The sequence below is a fragment of the Parasteatoda tepidariorum genome, chromosome 3, assembly GCF_982258835.1.
Source record: "Parasteatoda tepidariorum strain Cologne lab strain chromosome 3, Ptep-v5.0, whole genome shotgun sequence".
Classification (NCBI taxonomy): Eukaryota; Metazoa; Arthropoda; class Arachnida; order Araneae; family Theridiidae; genus Parasteatoda; species Parasteatoda tepidariorum.
The window spans coordinates 110767167-110780889 of record NC_141757.1 but is presented as its reverse complement, the minus strand read 5'-3'; the positions used below and the strand labels follow the sequence as shown (position 1 = coordinate 110780889).

The 13723-nt window shown below is 34.2% G+C and overlaps 1 protein-coding gene and 1 long non-coding RNA gene across 2 annotated transcripts in view; both read left to right on the top strand.

The window, feature by feature from the left end:
• The first annotated feature begins 2469 nt into the window (after positions 1-2469).
• Positions 2470-3084, top strand: LOC147814164 (uncharacterized). The gene has a single exon (XM_087160237.1). The coding sequence runs from the start codon at positions 2470-2472 to the stop codon at positions 3082-3084; it is 615 nt and encodes a 204-aa protein (XP_087016363.1).
• Positions 3085-6828: 3744 nt separating this feature from the next.
• LOC147814163 (uncharacterized) overlaps positions 6829-13723 on the top strand; it is a 37491-nt gene continuing 30596 nt past the window's right edge. Inside the window, exons 1-2 of the long non-coding RNA XR_015432700.1 lie at positions 6829-7389; positions 11072-11157. This is a non-coding gene — a long non-coding RNA (uncharacterized LOC147814163). The remainder of the gene's footprint in view (positions 7390-11071; positions 11158-13723) is intronic.

The window sequence follows — 13723 nt, the reverse complement described above, 5'->3', positions numbered from 1 at the left end:
AATGTTCCGCTAAAAGCTTTACAGCATGAAGGTAGTGGGTTCAAATCTCATCGCAACCCTGTTTCTATCTATCTTTCGCCTACGTGTGCTACCTATTCTTCAATTTACCTATAAGCCGTACTTTACTGATTACACAAGCCTGTATATTTTTTATAAGAATAAATAAATAGATTGAAGATATCTATTAATAATATTAATTGTGTTCAAATATAGAAATTATTAATTAATTAATAATAATTATGTTTGAAAATTACTGTAGAACATAAAAAAATAAGAAATGCAATCCAGTGCTGAGGTGAGAATCTATTATGCACCCCCCTCAGGGACAGCGGAACCGGGGGTGGGGAGAGGGGCATATCCCTCTCACATTTTATAGATTATGTGACTACGATTACAATTTTTCACCCAATATTTCTGTAATGAAATTTACAATTAAATAAAAACACATAATTTTATTGTGTCTAAATTTGAAAATATAAATAAATAAACGTCTCTATTTCGAGCGAGGTTTAACATTTTCTTGGTGAAAACTGCCATTTAATTATCCCGTACTATCGCCCCCCCCCCGTAGAGGAAATATACATTCCTATTACTGATCGATGGGAAGATTCTTGGTTTTAAATGTCACGGCAAAACAGAATATTAAAAATAAAAAAAAATAAAAAAACAGCGAAACAGAATATTAAAAATAAAAAAAAATAAAAAAACAGCGAAACAGAATAGAAAAAAAATACTGGATTCATCTTTATTACTTAACGGTACAGACTTGTGTGCTCAATTAAGGCTTCTAAAGCTTTGTCAAGTAGAAGGACAAATTACGGAGAAGGTAAGTACGAAGGTACATCCAGGGTAAAAGAGGGATACGAACCCGCTACTTACACGTGGGCGATACTGCTTGGCCAGGCACGCCCCGACGCCTCTTTGTATTTATTTATTGTTTCTCATGCAGATGCAAGCTTGCGTGCTCATTACAAAGCACGGCTAATAAGCCTTTATCAAGTAAAAGACCAAATAGCACAAATTAAAGAAGGACATCAAAAAGACGCATTCAGGGTTACTGTGGAATTCGAACTCAATATCTTCAGATAGCACAGGGATGATTTGGACGATCAGTATCGCCGTCCAGGCGCTCTGTAGTGTCGAGGTAGCGGGTTCAAATCCCACAGTAACCTTGGATGAATCTTCATTCTGTCCTTTGAATTGTACTATATGTCTTAATAGCCTAGAGGACAAAGGCTTATAAGCCATACATATATAATTGAGCACTCAAGCCTGCATGCATGTGTACCAGTAAATAAATAAATAAATTTATGCCTGTCTTTTTCTGTTTGGCAAGGCTTCTTTGTGTAGGGGACAAAACTCCGCATAAGTATATATGAATGAATAATTTAAATTGTATAGATGTGCACAAGTCATCCATGGTGTATATTAATAAAAAGAGATAACTAATTGTGACATTGAGTCACCGAATTCTCAATATTCTGTTGGGATTGTGACCTAAAAATTAGGCCGACCCCCTGACCTCTCTCCTGTGACGCCTCACTGTCTGTCGACCTTCACGCCTGTGACCTTCGGCAGCCTTTGATGTTAGCACCTGGAGGGTGGTTAGCTGCAGTCACAGTTTGTGAATAATTGTAATTTGATTTTTCGCAGTTAGTCTGCGGCGGCACCGCCAAATGGGCAGTAACGCTTAAGATAAGACCGCCATTTGGCGGAGGACTTGACTGTGGCAACCCTGGTATGCAGGGAGAAAAACATTTCTTCCCTCGCAGTCTGCTTTACATATGGCTTAGTGAATGTTCCTGGCGATGTGCCGTACTCTACCATTTTTGTGTTTATTATTAATTAACTAATTATTATGTAACCTTCCTTAGATATTAAATTAAACTTAAATATTATGGCTAGCTGGTGATTTCATATTATTTAACTTAAAAACTTATTTTCTTCTTTTTGGGCACGTTGTACCCCACGTGCCTCATTGGTGACCCTTAATTCTGTTCTCGCTTCTTCTGATTTTTTAATTCGATCTGTCATAATCTTTCTTTAAACGCAACAGCTATGCCTAATTTTCATAAAAATACATTATATAATGAAATTTAATCGCTATCCTCTGTTTATTTTCTTTCCATTTACTAAATATGTGCGCATGGATACACACGAGGATTATGGTTTCATCGCGGAAATTTACAGGTATGTGATCGATTATTTTTTCCTATCTGCGATTGGTCTGTAATTGCGTTATGCTATTTCTATTTTATTATTAATATTTATTGCTTCAATTTTTGGTTATTTATGCATTATTAAAATTTCGCCTAACCTATTTGGTTTCAATCCGACAACGGATTATTAAGCTACTTTTAAATTTCTATTATGATTCAATGATATTATTTAAAGCATTATAAATTTCTCGACAGTAAGGCATAATTTAGGTGTTTTCGGTTATCAATTTATGTTTATATTTCTTAAAAAATGCCCGGATCGGAAGACCAGACAAATACCGACTGTAACGTACCGACTACAGAGTCTCAAGTGTCGCATGTTGCGGTGAAAATTCCGCCGTTGTGGAAAAATAATGTTAAACTTTGGTTTATTCAAGTAGAAAGTAATTTCGCCCTTGCTAAAATTACCAGTGATATCACTAAGTACAATCATCTCATTTCTTCTATTGATCCTGAAACGTTATCGGCTGTTTCCGACATTTTATTTAACCCTCCCGCATTAGATAAGTACGCGGCCTTAAAAGCCAGAATAATAACAGAATTTTCAGATTCAGAGCATGAACAAATCCGCAGACTAATTTCCGAACTTCATTTAGGAGATGACAAACCGTCTCACCTGCTACGAAAAATGAGAGAATTAGGAGGGAAATGTATTACAGATGAATTTCTGAAAACTTTATGGCTACAAAGATTGCCATCCGAAGTGCAAGCGATATTATCTATCAGCACCGAATCACTCGATAATTTGGCGAAAATGGCCGACAAAATTTCGGAAGTGCGCACAACCCCAAATAATCACGTGTTTGCTGTGGAGCGATCTTCTCCTGCATACCCCCCAACCCCAACAATATTTCCTCTCCATTAGGAGAGCTTGGGGCTTTACGTAGCGAAATCGCTGCTTTGAGTAAACAGGTTGAGCGACTATCTCGCGAAAAAACAAGATATCCATTTTCCAGGAATCCTCTCCCTAGGGAGCGCAGTTTTTCCCGTAGCACATCTCGCAATCGAACCACTGGTTATTGTTTTTACCATGCGCGATTTAAAAACAATGCTCGAAAGTGTTGAGAACCTTGCTCTTTTCCTCGAGAATCAACGAATCAGGAAAACTTACAATAGCGACTGTCGATCAAGACTTGTCGACAGTCGCTCGCTCATGCCGTTTACATGTTTTCGATAATAAATCAAATTTAAAATTCTTAATAGATTCGGGTTCAGATGTTTCATGCATACCACCGACGTCTAAAGCTAAAAATATGAAATCTGACTCCTTACAATTATTTGCAGCGAATAACTCAAAAATTTTTACTTATGGCACAAAATTATTGCATGTAAATTTAGGACTTAGGCGGCATTTTTCTTGGAAATTTCTAATCGCTGATGTGCCCGTGCCCATTATAGGAGCAGGTTTTTTAAGAAATTTCGATCTTTTAATTGATTTAAAACTCAGTAGGCTTATTGATAATGTTACAAAATTGTCCAGCACTGGTTCAATTTCTAATCGTGTCAATTACTATTCGGTAAAGCTTATTGCTGAGGATTCACCATATATCAATATCCTTAAAGAATTTCCGGACCTATTAAAAGTGAAAGCTAATTTAAGTAATATTAAGCATAGCACGGTCCACTATATTGAGACGAATGGACCTCCCGTACACAGCAAACCACGACGATTAAGCCCTAAATTATACGAAGAGGTAAAAAAGGAATTTCAATTCATGATTGAGCAGGGTATTTGCCGACCATCAAAATCGGCGTGGTCATCACCTCTTCATGTCGTTTCAAAAAGCTCTGGTGACATACGCCCAGTAGGCGATTATCGTCAATTAAATGCTCGTACAGAGCCGGATCGTTATCCTATCCCTCATTTGCAAGATTTTAATAATACGCTGAGCGGAAGGAAGATTTATTCAAAAATCGATATCGTTCGTGCTTATCATCACATTCAGGTACACCCAGACCATATTCCGAAAACTGCGGTCTGCACACCATTCGGTCTTTTCGAATTTCCATTTTTAAATTTTGGCCTTTGTGGTGCTGCACAAACCTTTCAAAGGCTTATGAATGAGGTTTTAGGCGACTTAAAATTTTGTTACGTGTACCTGGACGATATTTTGATATTTAGTGTAACAGATGACGAGCATAAAACTCACTTACGTTTTGTTTTTGAAAGGTTAAATTCGTATGGTCTAACAATAAATGTTGCTAAATGTGTTTTTGGCGTTACCGAAATCTCTTTTTTAGGACACTTAATTAATGAAAATGGAACTAAACCCCTACCGAACAAAGTCGAGCCGATCCTTAATTTTCCACTTCCGAAAACAATTAAAGATCTTCAGAGGTTTCTAGGTTTTTTAAATTTTTACCGTAGATTTTTACCTAATGTAGCCCAAAATCAGGTACATTTAACGTCTTACTTAAAGGGAGCAAGGAAAAACGATAAAACAAAGCTTGTTTTGTCAGCAGCAGCGCAAGACGAATTTAAGAATTGCAAAATATTAGTTGCGAACGCAGTTCTTTTAGCTCACCCAACGAAAGACGCGCCATTAATTTTACAAGTTGACGCGTCAGATTTTGCAATCGGCGGGGCACTGTCGCAACTAGTTAACGAAAATTTACAACCCCTCGCATTTTTTTCTAGAAAACTTTCGCAAACAGAAAGAAATTACAGCGCCTATGACCGAGAGCTATTGGCCGCATATGCGGCGATTAAGCACTTTAGACATATGTTAGAAGCACGGAATTTTTCATTGCTAACCGATCATAAACCATTGACATTCGCACTCCGTCAGCGCCAGGATAAATATTCACCACGACAATCTAGACAATTAGATTTCATATCTCAGTTCACATCTGATATACGCCACATAAAAGGATCCGAGAATATTGCCGCTGATGTGCTTTCGCGAATCGAGAGTATAAGCATGCCCAGCTCTGTAGATTACGAAGGTCTCGCTAAAGCGCAGCAAACCGATTCGGAATTGAAAAATTTACTGGAAAATTCCGAAGTTTTGCAGTTGAAAAAAATTACCTTACCACATTGTGATTTACCTATTTACTGCGACTTATCAACGGGTACAGCGCGTCCTTTTATATCGCAACCTTTTCGCGAGAAAATATTTGTTTCTCTGCATAATTTGTCTCACCCCGGTATTCGTGCGACTTCTAAGCTAATATGTTCTCGGTTTGTTTGGCCTTCCATCCGAAAAGATTGCGTGAACTGGGCTCGGCAATGTATTCCTTGCCGAAAGTCCAAGACAACGCGACACACTAAAACACCGTTAGGGAAATTTTCAGACCAGTCGCAGAGGTTCGATCACGTCCATCTCGACCTCGTTGGCCCTCTTCCTCCTTCTCAGGGTAATTACTATTGTTTAACAATGATAGATCGATATACAAGATGGCCTGAGGCGGTACCCATATCAGATATAACAGCTAATACCATAGCGCAGACTTTTTATAACCAATGGATAACGAGATTTGGATGTCCAACTGTTATTACAACAGACCAAGGACGGCAATTCGAAAGCGGACTCTTTCATGAACTTTCACAGCTGTTGGGAATAAAGAAAATTCGAACTTCTCCCTACCACCCACAATCAAATGGACTTATTGAAGGATTTCATCGTCCGTTAAAAGCAAACTTAAAAGCCTACGACACTGACCAATGGGCATTCGCCCTTCCAACAATATTATTGGGTTTTCGCTCGGTGTTCAAGGAGGGCGTTGAAGCGACAACTGCTGAGCTCGTCTATGGAAAGAGCATACGCCTTCCAGGTGAATTCTTTGATCCCACTCCTGCAGAGTCTTCGTCCAAGCAACTCCTGGAGGATCTCAGACGACACTTTGCCAGCGTACGCCCGGTACCAACTTCCAGTCATGGTCAGCGAACTACGTTTATTCACCCAGGACTCAGAGTAACGTCTCATGTGTTTGTGCGTCATGACGGGGTCAGGAAACCCCTCCAAGCGCCATATGACGGACCGTTCGAAGTTCTTAAACGACATGAAAAAACTTTTGAGCTGCAGGTTAAAGGGAAAAGACAGACAATCTCGATTGACAGGCTCAAACCAGCATTTTTGGCTGAAACACCTAAAGTTTTAACAAGTTCCAGTGCTAAAACGGACAAACAAACAACCCGTTGTGGTCGGGTGGTGCAAACCCCCCGACGTTACGTCACCTTTCGCTGACACTGCAGGGGGAGTGTGCGGCGGCACCGCCAAATGGGCAGTAACGCTTAAGATAAGACCGCCATTTGGCGGAGGACTTGACTGTGGCAACCCTGGTATGCAGGGAGAAAAACATTTCTTCCCTCGCAGTCTGCTTTACATATGGCTTAGTGAATGTTCCTGGCGATGTGCCGTACTCTACCATTTTTGTGTTTATTATTAATTAACTAATTATTATGTAACCTTCTTTAGATATTAAATTAAACTTAAATATTATGGCTAGCTGGTGATTTCATATTATTTAATTTAAAAATTTATTTTCTTCTTTTTGGGCACGTTGTACCCCACGTGCCTCAAGTCTATTCACTTCAAGTCCCATTTTAGGGAGTTTAACTTCCACTTCTTGCTGTTTCTATAAATATCGCCCATTTTTTTGAGCGGGCGCATTCGAATTAACTTCCGTATTAATACTCTACGATCCCTTAACAGGGATTTTTCATTTTTCCCCCTCCTCTCTTTGAGAGACGGAGTTTCTTTTTTAATTTTTGCAAGTGGCGTTCTTGTTCCGCCATTGCAGCTACATCGACATGTTGGCGATACGATCCTTTATTCTTTCTGTACCGAGGAGTTTTTCAAGGACTCAAAGTTGATTATTTTGGAACCACCTGATCTTCCTGATGAAACATGACATATCCAATTCATTCTTCTTTAATATTTAGTGCTGTCACCCCCCACAGCCTTTTCGAATTTTTAAGCTGTCTCCAGTTCCTCCCACCGGACTTAGTAATGAAAGAAGGCCTGGCCAGTGTGGAATGCTGTCCGGGGTGTTCATCCCTGTTCTGTAGAATCCCCTGATGCTCAACAAAAAATAAAGAAAATCCTTTTTTAGTGAACTGTAAAGTGTGTTTTTTTTTTCTTCTGCTCAATACAGACTCTGTGCGAATTTGGATTTCTCTTTCCCTTTAGGAGTACCTCCATTTTATTGTGATTGTGCTTACCCACAGGTATGTTTTCTTATCTCTATAATTTCATGTAGTTTTTTTAAGTTTACAAGTGTTGTTGCGGCACTTCATGTCTGCCACTATAGTAAATGAGATCATGAGCCATCATAAATGTTTTAAAAACCATATACTTTTCTCTTAAATTTTTGATTTATTAATTTATTTTATACTTTTTAATCTCTTTTCCCAACCTAACACTATGAATTGTTCATAGATTTTTTAGATCATCACATTGCAAAGCAAAACTTCAGATTTTTTGAAAAGACCATATATTGTGACACCGCAGGATTCAACGAAATTTTTACTCTTGAAAACTTAAGAGAAGACATAAACCTCAGGCCGATTGCAGCTCATTTTTGTAGTGACATAATTTTAACTAAAATACAAAATATTTAATTTCCTTTTATTCCAATTACCAGAAAGAACCACCTTAAAGGTTAAATACAAGATGAATGAGAAAAAGGCCGCTAACGGCCCCAGGCGCCCAGTTATATTTCGATGATGATGATGAATATGAATTGTTAGAAATACACTAAACGTTTTGTCACCCTACAAAAATTGTACTGGTGGTCTGTTAGCTATGTGACAAAGGTGAGTGATTAGTTATGAAATATATATTTATTATAATAACATCAAGTTTAATATTATAATAACGTAGTAAAACTAATTTGAGAATCATTATTAGTACTGATGTAATAAAATTTAAATAAATTATATATATATATATATATATATATATATATATATATATATATATATATATATATATATATATATATATATATGTAAAATGATGCAGTCGGACCGAGCAGGAAAACAGACACAGGATTTTAATGAAATCAGAGTAACTTTTATTTGATCATTCTTAGTTGAGTGGGAGCAAAGAAGTGATGTTTACTCCATCAGCAAACAGTCTTTCTGGTAGGGAAAATCTTGCAAAAAATCCGGAAATGCCTCTATTTAGGGAAGAGAGGGAAATCTCAGAAATTACTATTGGTTAATTAAATAGATCACGCGATTCCCACAAAGCTTAAAAGGAAAAATATCTTTATTTAAATTTATGTATAGTTGGTTAAAAATAGATTTAGAAACAGGATGTGGTTTTTTTAAAAGTATTATAAAGTGCTTCGATTTGAAGAATTAAGTAGTAATAAATTAGGAGTTGTTTTATAACGAAGAAACTAACATAAAAAGATTAATTGAAGCTTTTTATGTTTTACTTACACGCACACACACACATATTTATATACACACATATATATATATATATAATATTGATGATTTCTATTTAAAAAATATTAATATGCAAAGAAATTATGAGAGGATTACGGATCGGTGAAGTAATTCTGCCATAATTTGTTGGCATTTTGATACCTTGGAAAAAAAAATCAACATTTGAAGCTTCATGGTTTAGTTTTGACCTGAACTTATTTTTGTACTATACTTAAAATTTGAAATTACTACTACAGTTGAACGTGACTAGTTTCTCCGACAGCGTTTTTTTAAAGATTTTAAAGAAAAAAAAACACCCTAAAAAAAAGAAGTACATGGAATTAGTTAAGAAAAATAAAAAGTCAAATTTATAAAATAATAGTTATTGAAAATGAACTAAGGCAGAATTATAGGGGAAATATGGGAGTATTTTTTTAAAAAAATTTTATAAGCACTTATTGCTAAGCATTTCCACATGATTTTGTAAAGCTCGAGAATTTTAATATGTATTAATACGACATTCGAATCATGCATTAAAATATGCACTTTATTTGTGCATCAAATAAATGGCACACAAATATAAGAAGCACCGCAACTCTAGGAGTTCTTTTTATTTTTTTAATCGTTTTTTCAACAGTTACTGCTACGCTTTTGCACGGGATGACGAAAATCTTGGTATTTTTAATCTGATATTATAACGACTTGCGATTTTCGAATCAGGCATTTTAATGATAACTTTCGACGTGTTTTATTTGTGCCGATTTCATCGTCAATCCAAGTTGTTTTTCAATTGTTTTTCTTCTTTTTTTTATTTTTCAGTTAAGCTTTTCCACATTTTTGCTTAAATTCTAAATGTTTTTAATGCACTATTGTTATAACCAACGAGGAAGGTTATAACACTCGAAATTCGATCACGGGTTTCTAACACTGTTTTTGAACTTAGTTTCTAATTTTTTGCAGCCTAAAATTTCTTTTAAAAAACAGTTTTAAGAGTTAACAATCATAAAATCACTTATAATTCACTAAATATGAATGCCCTAAAGCTAAAAATATACTGAACCGAACCTCAACTCAATGTTGAATCTTATTTAGAGCTATAATGCTTTAGTTTTATTTTAAATAATTTTAGACCCCATACATTGTTTTTAATTAAAATATAATCGCATTTATGTTGTTTAATAAAATATTTATCTATTTTTTATTTTCATTTAAGAACATTAGAGGTAATTGGTTTTAAAATCAACTTTAGTATTACGTACTATGATGAAAAAAAAAAAAAAACAAAAAACAAACATCACTTTTACCCCGTCGTTATATTTTTTTTTGTGACAAATCTGTTCTTCGATTAGAAAGCAATATTTTACTTTTCAAAAGTATAAGTTTGGTACTTTTCAGTTTAAAATAAATTTTAACAATTAGAACAGTTTAATTTCATACAAATATTTTATTAAGTTGACTGATAAAAAGATTTGCGTTAAATGTGTAAAAATTATCATAATTGCAGTAAACATGTCTAAGTACTTGGGCATGCGACTTTTTTTTTATTATCAAGAAAGGGTTGTGCACCCATACATATAAATTACAATAAAAATATTTTTTTTCCTTTGTAAGATATTTTTTAATTCACTTTTCAAATAATAATAACTCTTAATTAAACTTTGATAATATTAATGTAATAAAGTGAATAAATTTCTCGTATTATTATGATGAATTTCACTTAACTGTGGTAATTTATGAAGTGCATGCAATGTTCCACATTAGTACTTTACTAAAATCCACCTTTCAATCGCAATTATTAATTCCTTATTAACTAAAATTAAAATAAAAATAATGATTATAAATACCCGAATGTATCTTCATCGTGTTTTTGTTTCATATTAAAATTTAAAAAAAAGTTCAAGTCTAATATAGGGCGCATTTATAAATCTTGCAAGGGGTGCACCTAAGTTCATGTACGCCACTGTCTGGATCACACGCCAACCTTCATTGTTCAAGAGTAACAGTAAACAGTGCACAGGCGTCGTCATGGCATGGTTTGCTACGGCGACTGCTGCTATATGATAATTTTTTAGGATTTTTTTTTTCAAGAGTAACATCAAACAGCAGCGGTTGCCATAGCAACGCATGCAATGACGACGCATGCGCACTGTTTACTGTTACTCTTGGACACTCATTTATGTAAAAAATGTCCTTCATTGCGTTTATTTATTTATTTTTAGTTCGTTTGTTTCCTATTAACATTTAAAAACTTTAGGCATTGGTAAGTTAAGTATACATACAATGATGATCTTATAATGAGTTAACGCAGAGATGCATACTCCTACTTATTTGAACTAGTCAATGAAAATGTAGCTTTTTTTTTAAAATTTAGAAAATAAAGAATATTTTATTTGTGGATTTAAAATATTTTCAAACATTCTTACGTTGTTATTTAGGAATGTTCTTAATTTTAATAATCTGTCTTATATTTCAGGAAAAACTTCATAATGCCATTGATTACATATTGGAAAGGTTTCGACAAACGAAGTGGGTTTAACAAGCCAGCAATCAAAATTTGAAGTAAGACAGCTTAATTATGATCCTTTTTTTCCCTAAAAAAAAAGGTAAATTGATTCCAATTGCTTATCAGCTAATATTGATACTAAAAATGTTTAAATTGTTCAGTCATGTGCAGCTAAAAATTTATATCGTTTATTGGAAAAACAAATACTATAATATAATTTGTAGCCACACGCTTTCAATTTGACAATCGAGCTCAGAACGCTTTTTTATTCTACTGTTTATGACTGCCATATGAAATAGAGAGTCCGTCGTATGTTTAAAGTGAAATTTATCACATTTTGTCACAGTTTTTTCATGAAAACTTTCGTCGGCTGTAACCGTCATTTGCTCATCACATAATTTTTTCTCCCGCGGAACAAGTGATGGAATGTCACATATATGTGATGCATTACCGAATAATTTTTATAAGTTTAAAATAAGCATAAAAATGTAAAACCTTTTAAAGAAGGATGACTTTCATGGCGTTGTAGCAGTGGAGCGAGAATAAGTCTCCCGTTAAGATTACATTTTAGTTCGAGAAAATCCTATCACTAGATCAAAAGTTATTGATGGTGGTCAATTTTTTAATTTTATCACTGTTTTTATACTGATGTTACTTATGCACACAGTTAAAAAATTCATTTCAACATTAACTAAATTTCGACATAAAGAAATTGAATAAATATATACTCGCATGCTGTGATTTAAAAACTTAAAAATGATAATTTTGAATATTAATTAATAATAAAGAAATCGAGAATTTAACTTTTCTATAGACTGAAAAATTCTTGCCATTAAAAGCTTAAATTGGGATAACTTATTAAGAATTCGCGATCGCAACGAACTATAGGGGGCGTTGTTGTATGAGACGCATACCTGCGATTTCTATATGAACCGTCATTCAGTTACTCTGGAGACGTCTTTAATGTAGCGTGTAACATTGCAACGTTCCTTCTTTAATGTGGCTTATTAAATTTAAAAAAGACAATTTTTTGATATTCTTTCTTATACAACCGAAAACAAGTAGGTATCTCTTTTTTTTTTAACGAAGGAACATCCAAAACACATCTGAAAAATATTTGTAAATAAACAGAAAAAAATATGTATCTTCTTATTAGAGTTAAAACCTAATGCCTGAGAAATAGTTTTACTAAATTTAATGATATAACCTGAAAGGCCTATTTAAACTTTACATTCCATAGTTTTAAGAATCATATTACTTCAAACATTAAAATAAGCAAAAAGTATACATAAGCTTCATAATTTTATGTAATTTAATTTTGTAAATAAAGTTTTTTGACAAGTAATTTTATCAAAAAATTTTAAGTTTTAATAAAAATCATTACTTAGAAACTGAAAAACGTAAAGTAAAGAATGCTTACGATACAAAACAAAACAAAAAACATTTCTAAAAATTCCTTATATTAAAATAAACAACTTTCATGTTTTTTCTTTTTTGATTCATAATCGGACGTAGAAAACCATTCTATAGAAAACTATCATCAAGAAAAAAACTACTTAAAAGTAAAATTTTTTATTTTATAAAAATTAACACTTACCTGCTTTATAAATCAGAAGAATTCCAAAATGATTTGTTCTTCGATTTTTGTTACCATTTTTTTGTGCTACGAAAATGCGTCTTTGGGTTTTGCCAAAAATAGAACAAGATGCAATTTTATTTTTTCTGGAGCGAAATATTTTGCCCATTGTCCACCGAAATCCGATAAACTGCTTTGAATAAACTTTTTAAATAAAGTAGTATTTCGTTTTATGATTTGTCACAAAAATTTTAGGTGTAGATTGGCGGCATTTAAAGACAGTCAAATCTGTAGCTGCTGTGGCGTTAATACATAAGTACCGAATTTTTATTCATACTTTTCTGAATCATATAACTTGAAACATTAGAATATGCAAGAAGTATACATAAACACATAATGTTATACCATTTATGTTTTCAAAAAAAGTATTTTGACAACAATTTTTATCAAAAAATTATAAACTATGAAACGGAAAATAAGGAATTCTTAGGATAAAAAAGGAATTGTTTTCACTACAGCGCGAGAATCTCGCATATTTTTTTCTTTTCTCGCATTAAAAAATGATTACCGCGAGAAATTCGCGTATTCTATAAATCAATTTCAAAATTCGCGAAATTCTCGCATTTTGGAAAAAGTTTCGAATTACGTCATTTAGAATAAAATCCGTTTCACTTTTCTTCCTGGATCTTCATTATTTTCAACACTTGCCCCGTTATCTAGCTTCCCTATTTACCAGTAGGTATTGTTCAGAACCTTTTCGAACAACAGAACACAACCCCTCCGAACCACGGAACCCCTTTCAGAACACATTTCTCTGCAATCACGTGTTTACTGTAGGTATGGTTTTTCAGGGTCTGGTTCATTTCATCGACAATCACTTCATCGACAGGCCATTTCATCGACACCACTTCATCGACAGGCCATTTCATCGACTAGGTCATTTCGTCGACAGGCCGTTTCCTCGACAGGGTTGTTTCGTCGACAGGCCATTTCGTCGACAAGTCATTTCGTCGACAGGGTTATTTCATCGACAAGTCATTTCGTCG

Excerpts from the sequence above, each read along its gene's own strand:
- LOC147814164 (XM_087160237.1), top strand. The coding sequence starts at position 2,470 with ATGCCCGGATCGGAAGACCAGACAAATACCGACTGTAACGTACCGACT.